This window comes from Rhinoraja longicauda, chromosome 9 (assembly GCF_053455715.1).
Source record: "Rhinoraja longicauda isolate Sanriku21f chromosome 9, sRhiLon1.1, whole genome shotgun sequence".
NCBI classification, from domain to species: Eukaryota; Metazoa; Chordata; class Chondrichthyes; order Rajiformes; family Arhynchobatidae; genus Rhinoraja; species Rhinoraja longicauda.
Genome location: NC_135961.1, coordinates 6,216,018 through 6,240,289, shown reverse-complemented (window position 1 = coordinate 6,240,289; position 24,272 = coordinate 6,216,018). Strand labels below are relative to the sequence as shown.

The 24,272-nt window shown below is 44.5% G+C and overlaps 1 protein-coding gene across 3 annotated transcripts in view; it reads left to right on the top strand.

Moving 5' to 3' along the window:
• LOC144596450 (uncharacterized) overlaps positions 1 to 24,272 on the top strand; it is a 97,548-nt gene that overhangs the window by 22,060 nt on the left and 51,216 nt on the right. For 2 of the 3 annotated variants that reach the window (XM_078404716.1, XM_078404715.1), the window contains 3 exons: positions 12,670 to 12,732; positions 13,880 to 13,930; positions 20,536 to 23,523. In XM_078404716.1, coding sequence (XP_078260842.1) covers positions 12,670 to 12,732; positions 13,880 to 13,930; positions 20,536 to 20,589 — 168 coding nt within the window. In that variant the 3' untranslated portion in view covers positions 20,590 to 23,523. Of the gene's footprint in view, positions 1 to 12,669; positions 12,733 to 13,879; positions 13,931 to 20,535; positions 23,524 to 24,272 lie in introns of those variants that run through there. The other variant, XM_078404717.1, reaches the window with a different exon arrangement.

The window sequence follows — 24,272 nt, the reverse complement described above, 5'->3', positions numbered from 1 at the left end:
CAGTTATTTTCCTATACGAATCCAAACTTGTGTTTTCTTTCTTTAGAGCCTTTGCAAACAACTGCAGAAACATTTAAAAAGAGGTAAATTTCCACAGCAAAATAAACGTCAACTCCATGCCAAAGGATAAAAGCTCACATATTTATTCAGCTTCTTAAAAAAGACAACTGGCTCTTACACCCAGCAGCTATCACTCAATGTCTTTTCTTCAAGCTACATATACCATTTTGCAGTAACTTATTAAATAATTGCATGCGTGTGACCTATTCCTCATTAAATGAGTTTCTTTGCAACTGATCACACCTGATCACCAGTGGGATGATCCAATAGTATGCAAGCCATGTAGGAAAAATAACTGCAGATGCTGGTTCAAATCGAAGGTAGACACAAAATGCTGGAGTAACTCAGCGGGTCAGGCAGCATCTCTGGAGAGAAGGAATGGGTGACGTTTCGGGTCGAGACTCTTCATCAGACTGATGACGGGAGGGGGCGGGACAAAGATAGGATGTAGTCGGAGACAGGAAGATTAGTGGGAGAACTGGGAAGGGGGAGGGGATCGAGAGGGGAAGCAGGGACTACCTGAAGTTGGAGAAGTCAATGTTTACACCGCGCAGTGTAAACTGCCCAAGCGAAATATGAGGTGCTGTTCCTCCATTTTATGCTGGGCCTCACTCTGACAATGGAGGAGGCCCAGGACAGTAAGGTCAGATTGGGAATGGGAAGGGGAGTTGAAGGCTGAGCCACCGGGAGATCAGGTTGGTTAGGACGGACTGAGCGGAGATGTTCAGCGAAATGATCGCCGAGCCTGCGTTCGGTCTCGCCGATGTAGAGAAGTTGACATCTAGAACAGCAGATACAGTAGATGAGGTTGGAGGAGGTGCAGGTAAACCTCTGCCTCACCTGGAAAGACTCTTTGCGTTCTTGGATGGAGTCGAGGGGGGAGGTAAAGGGACAGGTGTTTCATCTTGACACAAAATGCTGGAGTAACTCAGCGGGTCAGGCATGACACAAAATACAAAGTATGCAAGCCATCCTTGGTCCAGTCTGAGGAAGGGTTTCGACCTGAAACATCACCTATTCCTTTTCTCCAGAGGTACTGTGTGAACCTTTGAGTTACTCCAGCTTTTTGTGTTTATATCTTTGGTCTCCATGGCCAAGAACACCAATTCCTCCAAGAGGGAGGATAATTAATCGCATATCCTTAACCTTACATTTCCTGACTTAAAATGTGAGATCAGCCCAATATCCATTTGTGAATTTCGTCCCGGAAATGTCTCAATATATCTGAATATTTTGCGACTTAGTTCTTTTCTCATTTATAAACTAGTAATAATTATTCTTAAATTCCTAAAAAATGCAGAAGCTGGAAATCGGCAACGAAAGCAGAAAATACTGGAAGTACTCGGCAGTTCAGGCGGCATGTGTAGAAAGAGAAGCAGTTAAGGTTTCATGTCTGGGAATATTTTTCACAACTGATACTTCATACCCTGGCATGCAGAATAAAAGAACTGATCACGGCTAGTATTAACTTCTCTGCACTGATCCACACTGGCAGGATTTCAAGCAATGAATCATGAGTCTGATATTACAATAAATTAATTATTTCACTCCGCCTTTTGATTTTTCATAAACACACACATGATCTTTCTTGAAGATCCAAATTTGAATCAAACAGCTAAAACCATACATAACATCTTTAATTAAAATGATGGTTTCTTTTGAGACCGACACAAAGTAATGCTAACCATCCCTAATAAGTCCACACTCCAAGTGTGAGTAAACCTTATTCCTAATAAACTCTCCCTATAATTTCTCTATAATAAGGCTCACCAGCCAGGCAGCACAGTGGACGCAGCCGGTAGAGCTGCTACCTCACAGCGCCAGAGACGCAGGTTCGATCCTTACCTCAGGTGCTGCTCGTGTGGAATTTGCACGTTTTACCTGTGACCATGTGGGTTTCCTCAGGGTGCTCCAGTTTCCTCCCACATCCCAAAGACGTGCAGGTTTGTACGTTAATTTGCCGTTGTAAATTGCTGCTAATGTGTAGGGAGTGGATGTGAAAGTGGGATAACGAGGAACTAGTGTGAAGGGGTGATCGATGGTTGCTGTGGGCTCAGTGGGTCAAAGGAGCTATTTCCATGCTGTATCTTTCAAATGTGCTCTATCCTGATTTATCCAAATTGCCCTTCCAAAACAACGGAACTACATTGATTACTCTCAAACCAGCAGTATGCTATCCTCGGTATCCTTTTTTGGGGAAAAACTCTCAACGTGTCACATGTCGATATTCCCAGTGACAGGTGTTCCCTACTCCCCACTTGAGATCTTTCCCCCAAGGTCATAGAACATAGAACATGCAACAGTATAGCGCAGGAATGAGCCCAATGCCCACAATGTTTGTGCTGAACATGATGCCCAGTTAAATTGATCTCATCTGCTTGTGCATTGTCCATATCCCTCTATCCCTGCACTTCCATGTGCCTATCTGAAAGCCTCTTAAACACCACGATTGTATCTGCCTCCACCGCCATCCCGGCAATACGTTTCAGGCCCCCACCATTCTCTGTGTAAAGACACATGACCCGCACGTCTCCATTAAACTTTCCTCAGGCTCCGGAATTCCAGAGAAAACAATCCAAGTCTGTCCAACCTCTCCCTGTAGCTGAAACCCTTTAATTCAGGCAGCATCCTGGTAACTTCTACATACACATCCCTCCCCCTCCCTTCCCTCTTCCCCCAGCCTCACCTTTCTGCCCCCCCCCCCCCCCCCCCCCTCCACCAAATGTTGGTTAACCAGTTCCACGGTTCACATCGATATATCCCTCTTGGGATAACACAGTCTCCAGCCAACAATCAGCCTATCAGGGTTAGAGGCACAATACTGGAGTAACTCAGCAGGACAGGCAGCATCTCTGGAGAGAAGGAATGGGTGACATTTCGGGTCGAGACCCTTCTTCAGCATATCAGGGAACCTCCTTGCCTGAGATCATTTGTTGCCAGCCCCGATTTGTCCTGTTTCTCTCCAGTTTCTCTCCCCCCCCCCCCCCCACCCCTTCCATTACAACCAGTCTGAAGAAGGGTCCGACATGAAACGTCACTCATTCACCTATCCATTTTCTCCAGAGTTGCTGCCTGACCCGTTGAGTTGCTCCACCATTTTGTGTCTCTCTGTGGTATAAATCAGCATCTGCAATAGTTTTTCCTTACATTTTGACTATTCCACTGCAGTTTCTTCTGGTCAGAGAAACATAGAAAATAGGTGCAGGAGGGGGCCATTTGGCCCTTCGATCCAGTATTGCCATTCATTGTGATCACAGCCGATCATCTACAATCAGTAACCCGTGCCTGCCTTCTCCCCATATCCCTTGATTCTGCTAGCTCCTAGAGCTCTATCTAACTCTCTTTTAAATTCATCCAGTGAATTGGCCTCCACTGCCTTCTGTGGCAGAGAATTCCACAAAGTCACAACTCTCTGGGTGAAGAGACTTCGCAAAGGAGTACTCAAAATGCAATGAAAAGGAATTGCAGACGCTGATTTATAATTTGAAGAAGTTCTCCCTCTCTCTCTGATGAAAGTTCTGCGAGACCCTCTCTTACTGCTCCCCCTCTGTGATTCCCACTGCTCTCCGACCACGTTTTAATCCAGACTCGCTACCACAGCCACGTGTTTTTCCTCGGCGCTTGCCTTCTCCTCCATCTTGTGCCCCTTGGCTTCCAGCTCCGGTTGCAGACCTCCAGTTCAGATTTGACCCGGTTTACAAGTACCATCAGTCAATCCATCGTTTCCCACAACAGTTCTCCTCCTGCTTCCTGCGTTCCACACGGACCGCTATGTGCTAGCACCAGCAGGTTCTCGATCTGACTCTCCCGTATCTCTGGGCCTCACTCACCCAGACCGGCAATGGATCTCAACATTACCTGGTTTTACGCCAGATCCATGCCGTCAGTAAATGCTTCCTCACCTACCTGGACTCCACTAAGGATCACAAACTTGCCCGCCCCCAGACCGGTCCTTCCGCTGACTCCTCAGCTTGCCCACCCACAGGCCCAAGGCTTCACGGCTGGATCATGCCGCTCACCGACCATCACGTGGGTGTCCAGATGCACCATCGCCGCCAGGAGTGAGAGCAACACCTTTCTTATTCCTCAACTCTACGCCTATGGCCTCACTGCATGGTCCATCCAGTTGTCCTCTTTAAGTGTAGCTTTGATATTTTCCCTGATCAGTAGTGCAACCCCCTCACCTCCTTTACATCGCTCTTAATCATGTCTGAAATCTCAAAACCCTTAGTGGACAACAGAGGTTCGAAATGTTCATGGACATCGCTTTACCTGCTTAATGCTGTATTGTGTCAACAATATTTTATCAACTTGTTTTTCATACGTATGATGGTAATCATGGCTTGCTCTTGAGTAGTCCTCATTGAACCCGGATTAATCCGGTTTTAACCAGGATTGTAGCATAAGGACTGTTTCATGGCATAAGGTTACAGGTTATAGTGGAATAGAATTCTGCTGCTCCCGCGCCTGGTCCACAGTGCTTCGTGATTGCCTAGTTTCGAGCTGCTGGATCAATTCAAAATGGATTATATGTAACACGGTGATACAGTGACACAACATGAAGCAGAGTTCCTAGTGGGTCCGACAGCACGTCTGGAGAAAAGGAATGGGTGACGTTTCAGACTGAAGAAGGGTCTCGACCCGAAACGTCACCCATTCCTTTTCTCCAGAGATGCTGTCTGTCCCGCTGAGTTACTCCAGCTTTTTTGTGTCTATCTTCGGTTTAAACCAGCACCTGCAGTTCCTTCCTACACAAGAAGAGTTCCTAGTTATGATTGGGGTAAGGGTTCACAGCATTCCTTACAGAGGCAAGTGGTAGATGGGTGTGAATGAGGTTAATTTAAATTTGAATTTCCCTATGTGTTGGATGTCTCATCTACATGTTGCAAGCTCAGTACGGTGTCTCCTCTGACCTCCCTCGTTTGGATGCAAAACGGCTGGTTCTCCACAGAGGTCTTACCTTTGTACACCCATGCTCACACCTCACTGCGTTTCGGGCCTACTATGATGTAGGGCTCTTCTTACAACACCTCCACTTCCATGCCTTTTTCTATGGGAAGGAATCCTCACCTCCCATTAAACGACCTGAAACGTGACCTATCCATGTTCTTCAGACATGCTGCTTGATCCGCTGAATGATTCCAGAACTTTGTGTTCCTTTGTGTAAGCCAGCATCTGTAATTCCTTGTTTCGACTCCAAGCATTGATGCTGAACAATGTTTTTTATAAACCGAATAGGATATATTTTTCAATCGGGCATTAAACAGATGCAGAGATTGAAAATATTCCTGATTGAGACGTAAATATTTCGCCAATTATATAATAGAAAACTCACCTTCATAAGTTCATAAGTGATAGGAGCAGAATTAGGCCATTCGGCCCATTGTCTACTCCGCCATTCAATCATGGCTGATCTATCTCTCTTAATCACATTCTCCTGCTTTTTCCCCATATTTCTACTCCCTAGCGTTTGAGGCTCATTGAGGAGGCGCTGTGAACTGTTTGCGTGCTACTGTATGTTTCATTTTTTTTCCTTAGTACCTAATCAGATGTACAGCACTTTGGTCAACGTGGGTTGTTTTTAAATGTGCTATGCAAATAAAATTGACTTGACTTGACTAAACTTGACCTGTACTAATCATGAATCTGTCAGTCTCTGCCTTAAAAATATCCATTGACGGCCTCCACAGCTTTCTGTGGCAAAGAATTCCACAGATTCACCACCCTCTGACTAAAGAAATCCCTCTGACTAAAGAAATCCATCTTAGACAATAGACAATAGGTGCAGGAGTAGGCCATTCGGCCCCTCGAGCCAGCACCGCCATTCAATGTGATCATGGCTGATCATTCTCAATCAGTACCCCGTTCCTGCCTTCTCCCCATACCCCCTGACTCCGCTATCCTTAAGAGCTCTATCTAGCTTTCTCTTGAATGCATTCAGAGAATTGGCCTCCACTGCCTTCTGAGGCAGAGAATTCCACAGATTCCCAACTCTCTGACTGAAAATGTTTTTCCTCATCTCAATTCTAAATGGCCTACCCCTTATTCTTAAACTGTGGCCACTGGTTCTGGACTCCCCCAACATTGGGAACATGTTTCCAGCCTCTAACGTGTCCAACCCCTTAATAATCTTATACATTTCGATAAAATCTCCTCTCATCCTTCTAAATTCCAGTGTATACAAGCCTAGTCGCTTCAGTCTTTCATTCTGAGGCTGTGACCACTGGTCCTAGACTCTCCCACTTCTGGAAACATTCAAATTGTGGCATTGTGATTATTTATATCCACCAAAGAAAGCGGATGGGATCTTGATTTAAGATTTCAGTTTTAAGGCATTGTACAGCATTTCCTCAGATCTGTAGTGGAATGCCAGTCCCAGATATTTTATGTGTTTGAAGGGCCTGTCCCACTTAGGCGATTCTTTAGGCGACTACAGGCGACTAGGCTGTCGCCTCATGGTTGCCGGGGTGTCGCCTGTACGATCGTGGTCGTCTCCAAAGAGTCGTAGCTTCTTTCTGGGCGCCGCTGGATTTTCACAATGTTAAATTTTTTTTGGCTACAGTGGGTTTGACGCCAATGAGCGTAGTTTGACGTCTCCTGACGTGGGCGCTGTCGTAGGTTGTCGCCAGGTGACGTAGGTTGTCGCCGGTGCTGACTTCGGTGAATTCCATTGGCGACTACCTACGTCAACCGGCGTCAAGAGAAGTCAAGTTGCGGCAGGCATTGGGAAAAACCGTCCTCAGAAGTCAAGCTACAACGACCAGTCGCGATGCTGATGAATGAAGTCCATGTACGCCTATATCGGCGACAATCTACGACAATGTACGACCATACCGGCGACAAGCTACGACCATACCAGCGACAATCTATGACAGCTGGCTACCGTCGGCGACAGTTGACGCGACTAGCTACGCCAGGACAAGTCAGTGGAGCCTCCGTGGCGAACACCCGTGGTCAGGCGACTAGGGCGTAAAGGAAATTCTTAACATTTTGACGGACAATTGATGTATGAAGCTATTGTATTTCAGAGTAGTTTCTCATGGCATCATTTTCAAATAGTCATGATGCAGAATGATTGGAAACCCTACCCTACACCCCCTTTTATAGGGAAGCTGGGTGATTCCATTGTTTTGGAGGCCAGAATGACGTGAATTGTCTTCAGTTGTCTTCAGTCTTCAGGGTCGTAGTTTGTCGCGGGTAGACGTAGATTGACTTCGGTTGTCGTAGCTTGTCGTAGGAGTTGTCGTAGGTGCGGTCGCAGGTGGACGTCCTAGTTGCGACGATTGGGTCGCTGGTTGTCGGTAGCTTGCCGTAGCTTGACGTCGACTAGGTGGTAGGTTGTTGTAGCTTGTCGTGAACGTTATCTTGCGGGGATCCAGTCGCCCTTTTTGTCGGCGACCTGCTACAACTATTACAGTCGCCGGCAGTCGCCTAAAAAATCGCCTAAGTGGGACAGGCCCTTAAGTCTTAACCATAGGACTTGAATCATACCATGTGACTTTGATAGAAATACCAGCAACTGGTCCAGAACTGAAATGTACAGTATCAACAAATCCTTTTCTTAAGTATATATGCTTTTCTATTGCCATGTAAAATGTAGACATTTGAAACCTTTCTTTTATTTTGGTGTTTCAGCGTGTCAAATCAGTTCTTAAGCATCAGCCAAGATAACACACCCTTATCCTGGTAATATAGCATTTAAAATCCTGGCATAACTATAATAAACTTATATTGCACTCATTCCAAAGCCAACATTCCTCAGCTTTGTTGCCTAAAAATGAATGGAATATTCCGGATGTAATTTGACCAAGCCTTTGTTCAATTGAGATATAATACCTTTAGGTTTGAATTCCAATCCCCTTGCTTGTGAAGTATTTAAAGTATTTTTTTTCTAAGAAAGTGATCTTACTTAGAGTTTTCCTTTTAATCTGAGGGAATTATATTTCACTTTAAAATGAACAGAACAGTGTTTTTTCTCATGAAAAGCCTTCCTGCTTTCAAATCTACTCAGTTTAGATTTGCAGGGGGATGTGATCCAACGTAGGACTAAGGCAGGTGAGAGGTGTGGAAGGTGATGAAGGAAAGTTCAGTGGACTGAACAGGCAGAAGCACGGCAGGGAGCAAGGAAGGACTGTTGAATTGCATTTACTTTAATGCGAGAGGTCTGGGAGGAAACGCAGATTAACTCTGGGCATGAACAGGTACGTGTGACTTGGACATTGTAACCGTTACAGAAACCTGGCTAAGAGAGGGACAGGACTGGCATCTTAATGTTCTCCTGTAGTAGTTTAAGTTGCCATATGAGAGATAGAGGTTGGGGTAAAAGAGGAGGGAGTGTTGGTTTGTTGATTAAGTACGATGTCACGGCAATAGTCCGAGATGACATTTCTTATGGTTTGTGCAGTGAGATTCTGTGGTGGAGCTGAGAAATAAATGTGATGATCACCTTTCTGGGAGTGTCCTATAGACCCCAAATAGAGAATTAGACTGCGAAAAATGAGGGCAAGACTCATAAGGTTGTTATAGTTGGGAATTTTAACTTTGCCAATATTGACTGTGACAATCATAGTGTCAAGGGCTTAAATGGTGTGCAATTTGTCAAATGTGTCACGAAAGATGCCTCAGGTAATTTGTACATGGCCTTACAAGGGGGAGGGCAAAGCTTGATCCACTTTGGAAAATGGGAAGGGCAAGTGACTGAAGTGTCAACGGGGCAAGCCTTTTAGGACCAATGACCACAGTTCTATTATCTTTAAAATAGTTATGTATAAAGACAGTATTGGCCCACAAGATACAATTCTGAATTGGGGCAAGGCCAACTTTGATGCTATTGGACGGGAACTTGCTAAAGTTGTTTGCAGGCAAAGGAACATGTGGAACGTTGGACGCTTTTAAAAGTGTGATGTCAAGAGCTCAGGGCTTGCATGTTCCTGTTAGAGTGAAGGGCGATGGTTGAATGGTACTTTATTATCACATGTAACAAAGTACAGTTCAATAAATTATCACTATACATAACACCAATCCCAGATCAAGTACAAAGTGTATAGAAATAGACCACTGGAACCATATACAAGAGTCGCCAGGTTTTGGCGCCACTTTCCAAGTCCCAGTTGCTTTAAGTGGAGCTTGCCATGAAGGCCTATTGTCCTGGTGGTGTTGCTTGGCCATGCAAAGCTGTAGGTGTCCTTCACAGCTGCTTCACCGCTCTGTGGGGCTGCAGGTCACATCTGGTCCGTGGGTCTCCTGGACAGGTGCCTGATTCAGTTGAGCCCCAGGCTGCTGGGGGGCCTCCTGCCATTGCTTCAATCTGGATCGCCCATCATTCAGCCTCTGTGCCCCAGGGGGCGTCTCACGCAGCCGACCTTGAGGGCGCAGAAGCTAAGACCCGGGTTCCTTAATACCGGCTCTCTGTTCTTGCGTCCGCCGTCACGGACTCCCTCCACCCTCCTCTCTGGTTCTCCAGACCGCGGGCCGAGCAGGGGCCAGCCTCGGTGACTTCCTGCTTCAGGGTGGGTTCCCGGTTACGCGGCAAGCGAGTCTGGTCTCCTGCCGGGGGATAGCTGTGGCAGCACAGTCTTCTGCCGTTTGGCGAGGGTGTTTCAGGATTTAGACCCAGTGACGATGAAGGGACTATGATAATTTTCCAGAGAGGAATGGCGCCAAACTTGGAAGCATTCCTGCAAGTAATGGTGATCTCATAAACCTCCTGCCCTTCACCAGGTGTTGGATCATGAGAGAAATTGACGCTGTGGTCAGGAAACAGAAGGAGGCATGGGACAGGAATAGGCATTTGGGATCAAGTGTTTCCCTGGAGGAGTTTTGGGAATAAAGGAGCAAAAAGGGTGCAGGAGATTCTTCTGGCAGATAATATTATGGAAAATCCAAAGAGATTTTACAGGTACATTAAGGGAAAGAGAGTATCTAAAAAGAATAGGGCCCCTCAAAAACCAAAGCAGTCATCTCTGTGTGGAGCTGCAAGAGATGGGTAAAGTCCACAACGAGTATTTCTCTTCTTTTTACCATGGAGAAAGACATGAATACTGAGGAACTTGGGACAGTTAATGGAGATGTGTTGAGGACAGTTCGTATTACAGTCGAGGAGGTGCTGAATGTCCAAAAGCATATAAAGGTTGATCATTCTCCCAGGCCTAGTCAAATGTATCTCGAAGACACAGTGGGAAGCTAGAGAAGAAAAAGCAGGTGCCCTGGCTGAGATCTATGAATCATCATCAGGTACAGGTGAGGTGCCGCAAGACTGGAAGGTGGATAATGTTGTGCCTCTATTTAATAAGAGCTGCAATAAAACCCTGGAACTATGGGCCTGTGAGCCTAACATCCGTGGTAGGCAAGTTACTGGAGAGGATTCTGAGGGATAAGATACGTGTGCATTTGGATAGGGAGGGGCTAATGATGGATTGTCAGCATGGCTTTGTATGGGGAAGATCGTATTGATTGAGGAATTGATAGTAAATCTGAATGAGGTTTTTGAAGTAACCAAAATGTTTTTGGTTGATGAGGGCAAAGCTGTAGACCGTATGCATAATCATAATCATAATCATACTTTATTAGCCAAGTATGTTTTGCAACATACGAGGAATTTGATTTGCCATATAGTCTTACCAATAAAAAGCAACAGAACACACAAAATACATTTAAACATAAACATCCATCACAGTGACTCCTCCACATTCCTCACTGTGAAGGAAGGCAAAAAAAAGGTTCAATCTCGTCCCTTCTTTGTTCTCCTGCGGTCGGAGGCCTCGAGCCTTCCGTGTCGGGGCGATCATGACTCCCATAGCCGGCGGTCGGGCCCTCAAGTCGGGGCAATCAAGCTCCTGCATCGGGGGGAGTGGGGGGGGATCTCTACCCGAGACTGCGAGCTCCTCGATGTTGAAATCCGCAGGCCGCGGTTGGAGCGTCGATCCCAGGCAAGGGATCGCATGCTCTGATGGTAAGTCCACGGCCCCGTGGTGGGGCTCCAAGTCAGTCTCAAGCAAGGCCGCCAGCTCCATGCTGTTAGGCTGCAGAGTGACCGGAGATACGATCCGGAAAACAATCGCATCTCCGGCAAGGTAAGGGATTGAAAAACAGTTTCCCCCGATCCCCTCCTCCACCTCCCCACATAAAACAAACCAGAGAACATTAACACAAACTTTTAAAACACACTGAAAATAACAAAAAAGATGAAAATACAGACAGGCCGTTGGCAAGGCTGCCATCGCTGACGGTGCCACCCGGTGGAATATGGACTTCAACAAGGCATTTGATAAGGTTCAGTATAGTAGGCTGCTCTGGCAGGTTAGATTGGATGGGATCCAGGGAGCGCTAGCTGCTGGATGGAGCATTGGCTTCATTAATGGAAGCAGAGGACGATGGTGGAAGATTGTTTTTTTGGACTGGAGGCTCTACTGGTGTGTCTCAGAGATAGGTGCTGTTTGTGATTTATATCAACGATTTAGAAGGGAATGTAGAAGATATGATTAGTAAATTTGCAGATGACACTAAAGTGGGTGATAGAGATAGCGAAAATGGTTATCAAAAATTGCAGCAGGATCTCGATCAGTTGGGCAAATGGACTGAGGAATGGTTAAAGGAATTTAATGCAGGCAAGTGTGAGATGTTGCATTTTGGGTTGTCAAACAAGGGCAGGGCCACAGTGAATGGCAGGGCTGAGGCTGAACATATACATAGTTCCATGAAAGTGACGTCACAGTTAGATAGGGTGGTCAAGAAGGCCTTCATCAGACAGGGTACTGAGCGTAGAAGTGGGAATGTTATGTTAGAGTTGTTCAAGACGTTGGTGAGGCCACATTTGGAGTATTGTGTTCTGTTTGGTCACCTTGATATAGGAAGGATGTTGTTAAGCTGGAAAGAGTGCAGGGAAGATTTACAAAGATGTTTAGTTTTGTTTAAGTTTATTGTAGAGATAGCGCAGAAAAAGACCCTTCGGCCCACCAAGTCCGTGTGGACCAGCGATCCCCACACACTTACACACACTAGGTGAAATTTACAATGATACCAAGCCAGTTAGCCAACAAACCTGTATGACTTCGGAGTGTGGGAGGAAACCGGTGATCCCGGGGAAAATCCACGCAGGTCATGGAGAGAACGAACAAACTCCTTACAGACAGCACCCATAGTCAGGATTGAACCCGGGTCTCTGGCGCTGTAAGGCAGCAACTCTACCGCTGTGCCACAATGTTGTCGGGAATTAAGAACCTGATTTATAGGGAGAGGTTGGTCAGACTAGGATGTTATTCCTTGGAGCACAGGAGGATGAGGTGTGATCTTATAGATGTGTACAAGATCATGAGGGGAATAGATAGGTGTGAATTCACAAGGTCTTTTACCCAGAATTTTAGGGTAATCAAGATCCAGAGGACATAGGTTGACACTGGCAGGTGGAACTAGAGTAGATGGGCATCTTGGTCAGTATGGGCAAGTTGGGCTAAAGGGCCTGTTTCTGTGCATTATGACTCTGACATTCTATAATAAAAAATGTTGACTTTGTGTTGATGGATACTTTCGGAATGTTAAGGAAGTAGATTTTATTGTGCCGTACACCATCATTAATTACATTGAACTTCATTTTCGTAAAATTTCTTTCAGATTGAAAGATTAGAGAAACTGGCACCAGAAATAAAAATGAAGTGGCGAAACAAGTTGCATGAGGTAACAATTTTTTTTCCTGTCAAAAAGGTAAATAACATGATTGTTCGGGAAGGTGTGATCTCAAGTGGGATACAATGCGGTGAACTTTAAAGCTGTTTAAATGACGAGGGTGGAGGAAAGGGGGAGGGGAGGGGAATGTAAGAGAAAGTTACTTAAAGTTAGAGAATGCAATATGCGTACCACTGGGTTGTAAGCTACCCAAGCAAAATATGAGGCACCCTGTGCAACTCCTTAGAAGAATGAGGAAGGCCTTGATTGAACCTTATTGGGTTTTTGGTTATAGGGTTTTAGAATCTTTGGATATTTTTATGTTAGATAAATTCTTGATAAGCAAGGTGATGAAACATCAATCTATGTAGACTGGAATGTGAAATTGGGGTCAGTATCAGAGCAGGTTATGAATTTTATGTCGGAAGGAACTGCAGTAGCTGGTTTACATCGACGATAGACACAAAACGCTGGACAGGCAGCATCTCTGGAGAGAAGGAATGGGTCACGTTTTGGGTTGAGACCCTTCTCAAGACTGAGAGGCAGGGGAGAGGGAGACAGATATGGAAGGGTAAGGTGTGAAAACACAAATCAAAGGGGACGATGATCAAGGAAATGTAGAATGGTACTTTGTTAGCTATGGGAAGGTGACAACGAGGCATCCAATCAGTAATATTTAATCAGAAGGACAATAGAACTAGTCGGAGAACTAGGTTGGGGGAGGGATGGAGAGAGAGGGGAAGCAAGGGCTACTTGAAGTTAGAGAAGTCAAGAGTCATACTGCTGGGTTGTAAGCTGCCCAAGCGAAATATGGAGTGCTGTTCCTGCTGTTCCTCCAATTTGCACTGGGCCTCACTCTGACAATGGAGGAGACTCAGGACAGAAAGGTCTGGGTGGGAATCGGATAGACCCAGGCGGACTGAGTGGAGATTTTACTGAATGGTTTTACTGAATAACGGACCAAATGCATGGAGTGAGTGGCCTCCTCCTGCACCTAATTCATATGTTCATAAGGCTTTTCCCAATGATAGATTTCAATACTGAAGTCGGATTCTTGTGCAGTTATTTTCTTTTCTGATGTATGAGATCTGTTTAGAAAAATAATACTGGAAGGTGTAAATATGTTGATCTGTCTGGCTGATTTCTTTTTTTCTTTTAGGAAATGGGGCTGCTGAACCAGAAACTACATTTCTTGGATCAGAGAATGCAGGTAAGTGAGTAAGGCTACAGACTAAAGGCATTAGAGTGTTGTTATAGTGACAGGAAAAGTTATCACTCACTTTTCTTTTAATTGATTATTGAATCCAACCATTGATCATCAGAAGGTAGACACAAAATGCTGGAGTAACTCAGCGGGACAGGCAGCATCTGGAATGGGTGACGTTTCGGGTCGAGACCCTTCTTCAGACTGATGTCAGGGAAGTGGGCGGTACAGAGATAAAATGTAGTCCGAGACAGTAAGACTGGTGCTAGAACTGGGAAGGGGGAGAGGATGGAGAGAGGGAAAGCAAGGGCTACTTGAAGTTAGAGAAGTCAATGTTCATACCGCTGGGGTGCAAGGTACCCAAGTGAAAATGTTGTGTCTTTTTTTAAAAGATTTTTTTAGATTTAGAGATACAGCGTGGAAACAGGCCCTTCGGCCCACCAAGTCCGCACCGCCCAGCAATCCCCGCACATTAACATTATCCTACACACACTAGGGACAATTTTTACATTTACCCAGTCAATTAACCTACATACCTGTACGTTTTTGGAGTGTGGGAGGAAACCGAAGATCTCGGAGAAAGCCCACGCAGGTCACGGGAAGAACGTACAAACTCCGTACAGACGGCGCCCGTAGTCAGGATCGAACCTGAGTCTCCGGCGCTGCATTCGCTGTAAGGCAGCAACTCTACCGCTGTGCCACCGTGCCACCTTGTGTCTACCTTCGATTTAAACCACCATCTGCAGTTCTTTCCTACACATTGATCATCAGAAACAGCTCAACATAATCAAGTGGATGCCAGGTGACTGGCAGGTGCCGAGTACCATCACTACAGGTCAAACTTGGGGATGGTCTCTGCAACAGTGCATCTCTACCGGATAGGCTCAATGGCTTTTAAGTCCATTTTGAATAGGCAAACAAAGTTTCAGCCAGCTGCTTCTTCCACTCCCTGCTGAATCTGTCCCATACCTCTCGATGGCAGAAGTAGGATCTACTTTCACAAGGGTAAACTCTCAGAAAGCGTCCAGCCTGGGTAGACGCAACAGATGGTTTCTGAAATCATGTGCCTATCAACTGGCCACGGTCTTTCCTGACGCCTTTCACCTCTCATTTCAACAGAGGACACATTTCTGTTGAAATGAGAGGTGAAAGGTGTCAGGAAAGGTGCTGGAGTAACTCAGGAGAACATGGATAAGTGACGTTTTGGGCCAGGACCCCCTTCTTCAGACTGATTGTGGGGCAGGGGAGGAGGGGAAGAATGCTGGAAGAGAGGAGGGACAGGCCAAAGCTTGGCAGGTAATAGGCCGACACAGGTGAGGAGGACTTTTTGATAGGTGTATAGTTTAGACTTTAGAGATACAGCGCGGAAACAGGCCCTTCAGCCTATGTAGTCCGCACCGACTAGCAATCACCCTGTACACCAACACTATCCTACCACACTAGGGACAATTTACAATTTTACCGAAGCCAATTAACCTACAAACCTGTAATTCTTTGGAGTGTGGGAGAAAAATGGATAATCCGGAGAAAACCCAAGTAGTCACTCCGTACAGACAGCACCCCCAGTCAGGATCAATCCCGGGTCTCTGGCGCTGTAAGGCAGCATCTCTACCGCCATGCCACTGTGCTGCCCTTATATTTGGATATAATTATATAGTGATTATACTTATATGGATATAATGATATGGGCATATGGTTGGATAAATGCCAAAGATAAAAAGACAGAAATTGTTAGACAAAAGGTTTGAAGAGTTGCGAATTGTGAAGCTAGAGGAAGGATTTGGTAATACAACCATGTGTGTTTTCTGTACCATGTTCTGATCTGGGCTAGCTACCACAGCCATGTGCATTTCCTCATGGGACTATTGCCCAGTATCTCTAACATTAACCATAATGATGCATTGAGAGATTGGTAATGGTCGATATCTGCACCAGTCTCTTGGGCAATCATGCAAATTCCCTACCACAAAATTAGGCTTACAGAGGAAACTTCTCTCTTGCACTACATTCAGCTCTGCATCACCTTGACAATAAGAACACTTTTGTCTGTATGCTATTCATGGACTACAGCTCAACCTTCAACAGCATAATATTTAATATTCTCATCCCTAATCTCCAACCTTGGTCTCGTTGTCTCCATCTGCAAATGGCTTCCGGACTTTCTGAATGGCAGAGAGTTGGTCAGTTGGTTAGAACTGATCATAACATTTCTCCACCTCTTGTACATCACAAACTAACTCTCCACATGTCTCCAATACTTCTCCAGAGTACGTTTTCAGCTGAATGTTTGTTGCTGAGATAGTTATATTGCTCAACTTGGATACATCGGTGTCTTTGCTTATGAATGTGCATTCAGCAGCAGTATCAATACACAGAGTAGTGTATTGATTGTTCACTTTGACCTTTGTCTGAAAGTCTTCCTTTCCAGACCCACCATTCGTAGTGTAGATGCCGTACAGTCCAAGTTCATTACTCTCTGACTGTTCTTCGAGGTTGTAAATCCCACGTGTTTGGTTTTGTCGAGCCTTTTGTTTTGCTTTGTCCTGTGATGGTGCTCTGCATGCTGATGCAACATAGCCTTTCTTTTGATATTTGTATCACCTAGAGTCATTGAACATGGCAATTATTTGCTTTGTGTTGACCATTGCATCGATAGCACGTATCTGCACTTTTCCCAGAACGTTACTGTGAAGGCCTTTTCCCTGTCTTGTCGCGCTTGTGTTTTGGGACTGCCTTTTGACTGTTGACTGTGCCAGCATGTGTTGGTCGAAACTCATGTGCACTGTGTGCTGTCATCTGCATGGCCAAAGCGGTTTTGCATGCAAATCAAAGGTAAGGGCTGGTGTGTTCAGTAATTTTGATTGGATTTGCTCATTCAGCAATCCACATACAAATCTTATATAAGAAAATAACTGCAGATGCTGGTACAAATTGATTTATTCACAAAATGCTGGAGTAACTCAGCAGGTCGGGCAGCATCTCGGGAGAGAAGGAATGGGTGACGTTTCGGGTCGAGACCCTTCTTCAGACTGAGTCTGAAGAAGGGTCTCGACCCGAAACGTCACCCATTCCTTCTCTCCCGAGATGCTGCCCGACCTGCTGAGTTACTCCAGCATTTTGTGAATAAATCCACATACAAATCTATCATGCAAAGCTCGATCCAGAAATGTTCCAAAATTGCAGGATAAAGACAACTTTACGTTGGTGCAGCGGTAGAGTTGCTGCTTTACGGCAAATGCAGCGCCTGAGACTCAGGTTCGATCCTGACTACGGGCGCCGTCTTTACGGAGTTTGTACGTTCTCCCCGTGACCTGCGTGGGTTTTCTCCGAGATCTTCGGTTTCCTCCCACACTCCAAAGACGTACAGGTATGTAGGTTAATTGACTGGGTAAATGTAAAAATTGTCCCTAGTGTGTGTAGGATAGTGTTAGTGTGCGGGGATCGCTGGGCGGCGCGGACTCGGTGGGCCGAAGGGCCTGTTTCCGCTCTGTATCTCTAAATCTAAAAAAAACTTCTTCAATGAGATAACGTACTCACCCACAGTCTCACCATACTTCTGGTTTCCTGTGTGAAATTTGTAACTTTCAGCAATCTCTATGGGCTTAGGGTTGAAGTGAGCATCAAGTTTTGAAAGAACAGTCTCAAATGAAACACTCCTTGCTTTCTCTGGGGCTGGGATGAGAGTTATGAGAGTTTCATAAACTCCAGGACCAATTTCAGTTAATAGAACAGCTTGTCCCTAGTGTGTAAGATAGAACTATGAACCTAAAACTATGAACCTAACTGTGAACTGTCCCTGTGTCGGATAGAACCAGTGTACGGGCGATCGCTGGTCTGCATGGACTCAGTGTTTCCTCGCTGTATCTCCAAACTAAACTAAGCTGAAATGGTTTAAAAACACTATTTAAATGTGTAGTTCTCCAAAGTATTTAAAACGCTTTTATTTGTACAGTAGTAAGGTCAGTAGAAGAAACAGAGCAACATTAATGTGCAGTACCTTTATCTCTAAAGTAGACTAAACCAAGAATCACTCCATCTGCCTCGTGATTATTCCGTGAAACAACAAACTCGGTTGACCACAGATTCAGTCTGCTATAACCCCCATCCAGTATGAAGAGGTCCGTTATTGCGAGGGTTTACTTTATTTTTCATTGCTATATGCGTGCTGTTTACCCTGGAGCTTTATGTGAACAAGGAATTTCATTGCACCTTGACATATATATAAAACAATAAAAAATCTGAGTTTGAATCTCAGGTAGCACTGACTATGGCAGTGTGAACTTAGTGGCCCTGGATGTCACATTTAAAGGACTTCCAGGCTTTTGAAATAATTTGTTTTTCAGATGATCAGCAGGGTAGCTGAAACTTTGTACGAAAGAATTAAGTTGCCTGAGAAACCGACTGTCTTACTTTAGTATAACCCATCTTTGGTTCATCCTTTCCATTTTATCAATAAATTCATGTTGCCTCCCAGTCAGATCATCTAAACTGTTGGTAGCCCAGGTCAAGATCATTTGACCTAAAACTAGGTGTAAGTCTGATGTTACTTGACTTTGCTCTCGATCTGCAATGTTCTTGAACTCAGTCGGCTTTCACCAGCCACACTGCAGCTGTTGGGGAGCATACTGCAAATGCACAGGGATAGTGGAGTCGTGTGTTTATCTTTGTATCTGTTCTGTAATCCTGTGGAATTCTCTGCCTCAAAAGGCAGTGGAGGCCAATTCTCTGAATGCATTCAAGAGAGAGCTAGATAGAGCTCTTAAGGATAGCGGAGTCAGGGGGTATGGGGAGAAGCAGGAACGGGGTACTGATTGAGAATGATCAGCCATGATCACATTGAATGGCAGTGCTGGCTCGAAGGGCCGAATGGCCTCCTCCTGCACCTATTGTCTATTGTCAGAGAGTTGTAAATCTGTGGAGTCCTCTGCCTCAGAAGGCAGTGGAAGCCAATTCTCTGGATGCTTTCAAGAGAGAGCTGCATAGAGCTCTTAATGATAGCGGAGTTAGGGGGTATGGGGAGAAGGCAGGAACGGGGTACTGATTGTGGATGATCAGCCATGATCACATTGAATGGCGGTGCTGGCTTGAGGGGCCGAATGGCCTATTCCTGCACCTATTGTCTATTGTCTATCTATTGACTATGGCTGAATTCTGGTGCTTATTGTTGGAATAATGATGTGACGGTCAGTAATAGAGGAAGTGTATTGAAAGTGAGCCTGTTAATTAACCGTGAGATGTAGTTGAGATCACTTGTATGATCGTGAGTTAATATATTAAAGCCTGAATAGGTAAAGGTTGATTCTTGTCGTGGCATTTTTTTCTACTTGTCCATCCAATGTTGCACCTACTCCTCTAGGGCACACAGGAATAGAGGAGCCTGAATACATTTGTGCATAAATCCTTGTAGGCTGAAGGGCACTCGCAATGTGTGCTTACTCAAGCAAATGGTACCTTGAGATTGCCAAGTAGAAACAGAGTGAAAAAAGCAAGTTGTAAAATGGCATGACGTTAAATTATGGGATTGTGGTAAAGGGCTGTTTTTCAGACTGAAGGCATGTAACAAATGGTGTATCAAACAGTCCGCTATTGTTTTTTATTTATATTAACGATTTGGAAGTGAATGTAGGTGGAATGGTTGAAAGATTTGTAGATTACACTAAATTTGCTTTGGCAGAGTAGACAGTGAAGAATGGTGTCCAAAGCGCGATGTTGATCAACTGGGCCATTGTGCCAAATAATGGCAGGTGGGGTTAAATTTAGAAAAATGCGAGATGTTGCATTTGATAAGGCAAGCCAGTACAAACAAGACTTATACAGTAAGTGGTAGGGGCCGAGGGAATGTGGTAGAACTCAGAGACCAAGGGGTACAATTACATAGTTCCATAAACATGGCAACACTGGTAAACAGGGTGGTGAAGAAGGCATTTGGCATGGTTGCCTCCATCGATCTGCGTATTGGGTGCAGGAGTTTTGTTACAGCTGCACAAGACGTTGGTAAGGTTACATTTTGAGCAATATGTAAAGTTCTGGTCTCCCTGCTCTCGGATGGATGACATTGAACTGGAAAGGGCGCAAAAAAGGTTTATGAGGACTTTACCAGGTCTGGAAGATTTGAGTTATAAGGAGTGGCTGGAAAGGCTTGGTCTATTTTCCCTGGAGCCAAGCAGGCTAAGGGGTGACATGAGAAAAGTTTATAAAATCACAAGAGCCATAGATAAGTTGAAAAATCTGTTTATTCCACAGGGTAGGGGAGTCTAAAACGAGAAGGCATTGATTTTAGCTGAGGGGGAAAGATTTGAAAGGGGCAATTTTTTCACACGGTGGGAGGTAGGGATATTTCTGTTTCTGTTTCTGCTTTCTACTGTTTATGTTTTCTACTATGGAGCCAGTGGAGGAGATAGCTACAATTACAACATTTACAACATGGAGAGGTGGTACATGCATAGGGAAGGTTTAGAGGAATATAGGTCAGGCACAGGCAGGTGGGACTAGATCAGTGAGTATATTTAATGCTTACATTCTTGTTACCGTAATTTCTTATGTCTTAATGATGTGAGTTTACTAACGTATTTTCCCATTAAGCTGACATCTCCTTACATTTTTTCTTGTAGGTTGCTGACTCTCACAATTGGAAAGGCATGTTTAAATGTCCACCACTCTGGTGAATTCTCCAATTACAGCACCAAGTTTTCTATATTTACCTAACAACTACTAAAATAAAGTATATGTTATGTATATGTATATGTTAAATAGCAATGTACAGTCTTTCTCCAGGTTACAAACACCCAACCTATGAACACAAAAGATTATTAAATCCTAAAATCTGATATATGTACGTACATTCCTTTCTACAAGCAGCAGAACTATCCTCTGTCTCCCCACTTTTAGTAATTATTCTTTCTTATCATTCTGATCTGCTTGTGAAGGGCCAAATGGCCTACTCCTGCACCTATTTTCTATGTGATGTCATTCATTGGAAACATGTTCAATAGGGTGCAAATCACATCAAGAGGTACAATCGGCATGTAAGAAAGGCAATGTTACATGGGCAAGGTGGTCATGAGGGATTTCAATATGCAGGTAGACTGGGAAAATCAGATTGGTACTGGGCCCCAAGAGAAGGAAATTGTAGAGTGCCTATGAGATGGTTCCTTAGAGCAGCTAGTAGTTGAGCCTACGAGAGAAAAGGAGATTCTGGATTTGGTGTTATGGATCAAACCGTATTTGTTTAGGGGACTTAAGGTAAAGGAACAACTAGGAGGTTGTGACCACAATATGATAAAATTCAACCCGCATTTTGAGAGGGAGAAGATTAAATCAGGTATGTCGGTATTATTGTTGAGTAAAAGTAACTTCATTGACATGAGGGAGGAGCTGGCTAAAGTTGATTGGAAGGGGACCCTAGCAGGAACAACAGTGGAGTAGCAATGGCAGGAGTTTCTGGGAGTAATTCGGAAGATGCAGGATCTTTTCATCCCAAAGAGGAAGAGACATTCTAATGGGAGAATGAGGCAACCATGGCTGACAAGGGAAGTCAAAGACCACATAAATCTAAAAGAGAAGGCATTACATATTACAAAGATTAGTGGGAAGCTAGAGGATTGGGAAGCTTTTAAAAACCAACAGAACATGTGTTCTGCAGGGGTCTGTGTTGGGGCCGGTACACTTCACATTGTACATCAATGATTTGGATGAGGGAATTGAAGGCTTTGTGGCCATGTTTGTGGATGATACGAAGATAGATGGAGGGACTGGTAGTGTAGAGAAGCAGGGACTCTGCCCCTCTCCCAACCTGTCCAAGTCCTTCGGCAAAGAAGTGGCAGATGGAATACAGCATAGCAAAGTTTGTGGTCATGCCCTTTGGGAGTAGGAATAAAGGTGTAGTCTATTTTCTAAATGGGGAGAAGATTCAGAAATCAGGTGCAAATGGACTTTGGAGTGCTGATACAGGATTCCCACAATTCGCAAGTTGAATCAGAGGCAAATGCAATATTAGCATTTATTTCAAGAGGACTAGAAATAACAGGGATGTAATCCTGAGGCTTTATAAGGCACTAGTCAGACTGCATTTGAGGTATCTTGAACAGTTTTGGGCCTCATATCCGAGGAGGAATGTGGAGAGGGTCCAGAGGAGGTTTACAAGAATGATCACGGGGATGATTGGGTTAACGTATGATGAACTTTTGATGACCCTGTACTCACTGGAGTTTAGAGGGATGAGGGGAGACATTGAAATTTACTGAATAGTGAAAGGCCTGGATTGAGTGGATGTGAAGAGGATGTTTCCACTAGTGGAAGCATCTGGGACCAGTGGGCACAACTTAAGAATAAAAGGACGTATCTTCAGAAGGGAGATGAGGAATTTATTTAGTCAGAGGGTGGTGAATCTGTGGAATTAATTGCCACAGATGGCTGTGGAGGCCAAATCAATGGATATTTTTAAGGACGAGATTAACAGATTCTCGATTAGCAAGGGTGTCAGGAGTTATGGAAAGGCAAGAGACTGGGGTTGAGAGGGAAAGATAGATCAGCCACGATTGAATGGCGGAGTAGACTTGGGCCGAATGGCCTAATTTTTAAAGCGGAGATTGACAGATTCTTGATTAGTATGGGTGTCAAAAGGTATGGGGAGAAGGCAGGGAAATGGGGTTAAGGGGGAAAGATAGATTAGCCACGATTGAATGGCAGAGTAGACTTGATGGGTCGAATGGTCCAATTCTGCTCTTGTGACATAAACGTATATTCAGATTAATTTATACACCTGAGTTCAATGAAATTCCTTGTTCACATGAAGTTAATTGAGTGAACAGTACACTTAAATACAGCAACAACAGAATGATGCAAGATTACAATACTGTGGAGGTAGAGTTACTGGATCAAGATTTTTTTGTGTATTTTCCGACTTGTGGATGTCTGTAAAAACGGAACCGGTTCCTTACCTGGGTCCAGTCTATAATAAAAAATCAACTCTGCACTCTGGTTCCGAAATATGCTTTCATTGACATATATTATAATGTTGCACATAAGAGGATGAGTTCAGGGTTACTGCAACTGTGAAATCTGAACCTCAGTTAGATTTGAGTCGCAAATGTTTAGGCACTTGGCATAGGTGAACAAGCGAAGTCAATAATGATCCAGTCCATGCACTTTTTCATCAGCCCTCAGAAACAGAGAGGCATGGAATGTCTCTGCAGATGGTGGTTTAAACCGAAGATAGACACAAAATGCTGAAGTAACTCTGAAGTACGGGGACAGGCAGCATCTCTGGATGAAAGGAATGGGTGACGTTTCGGGTCGAGACCCTTCTTCAGACCTGGTCTAACCAGGTTTGTTTGCATGCTAACCAGATGAGTCTGGATGCAATAATGGTATTGAAAGCAGAACTGTAGTCTATGAATAGAAGTCTAATGAAGGTGTCTCTCTTATCCAGGTATTCCAGGGATGAGTGTAGGGCCAGAGAAATGGCGTCAACCATGGACCTGTTACGGCAGTAGGTGAACTGCAGTGGATCAAGGTAGCTTGGTAGGCTATACGCAGCCGCTCAAAGAACTACAGTGCGCTCCATAATGTTTGGGGCAAAGACTCATCATTTATTTATTTGCCTTTGTACTCCACAATTTGAGATTTGTAAAAGAAAAAAATACATGTGGTTAAAGTGCACATTGTCAGATTTTATTAAAGGGTATTTTTATACATTTTGGTTTCACCATGTAAAAATTACAGCTGCGTTTATACATAGTCCCCCCATTTCAGGGCACCATAATGTTTGGGACACATGGCTTCACAGGTGTTTGTAATTGCTCAGGTGTGTTTAATTGCCTCCTTAATGCGAGTATAAGAGAGCTCTCAGCACCAAGTCTTTCCTCCAATCTTTCCATCACCTTTGGAAACTTTTATTGCTGTTTATCAACATGGGGACCAAAGTTGTGCCAATGAAAGTCAAAGAAGCCATTACGAGACTTGAGAAACAAGAATAAAACTTAGAGACATCAGCCAAACCTTAGGCTTACCAAAATCAACTGTTTGGAAAATCATTAAGAAGAAAGAGCACTGGTGAGCTTACTAATCACAAAGGGACTGGCAGGCCAAGGAAGACCTCCACAGCTGATGACAGAAGAATTCCCTCTATAATAAAGAAAACCCCCAAAAACCTGTCCGACAGATCAGAAACACTATTCAGGAGTCAGGTGTGGATTTGTCAATGACCACTGTCCGCAGAAGACTTCATGAACAGAAATACAGAGGCTACACTGCAAGATGCAAACCACTGGTTAGCCGCAAAAATAGGATGGCCGGCTTACAGTTTGCCAAGAAGTACTTAAAAGAGCAACCACAGTTCTGGAAAAAG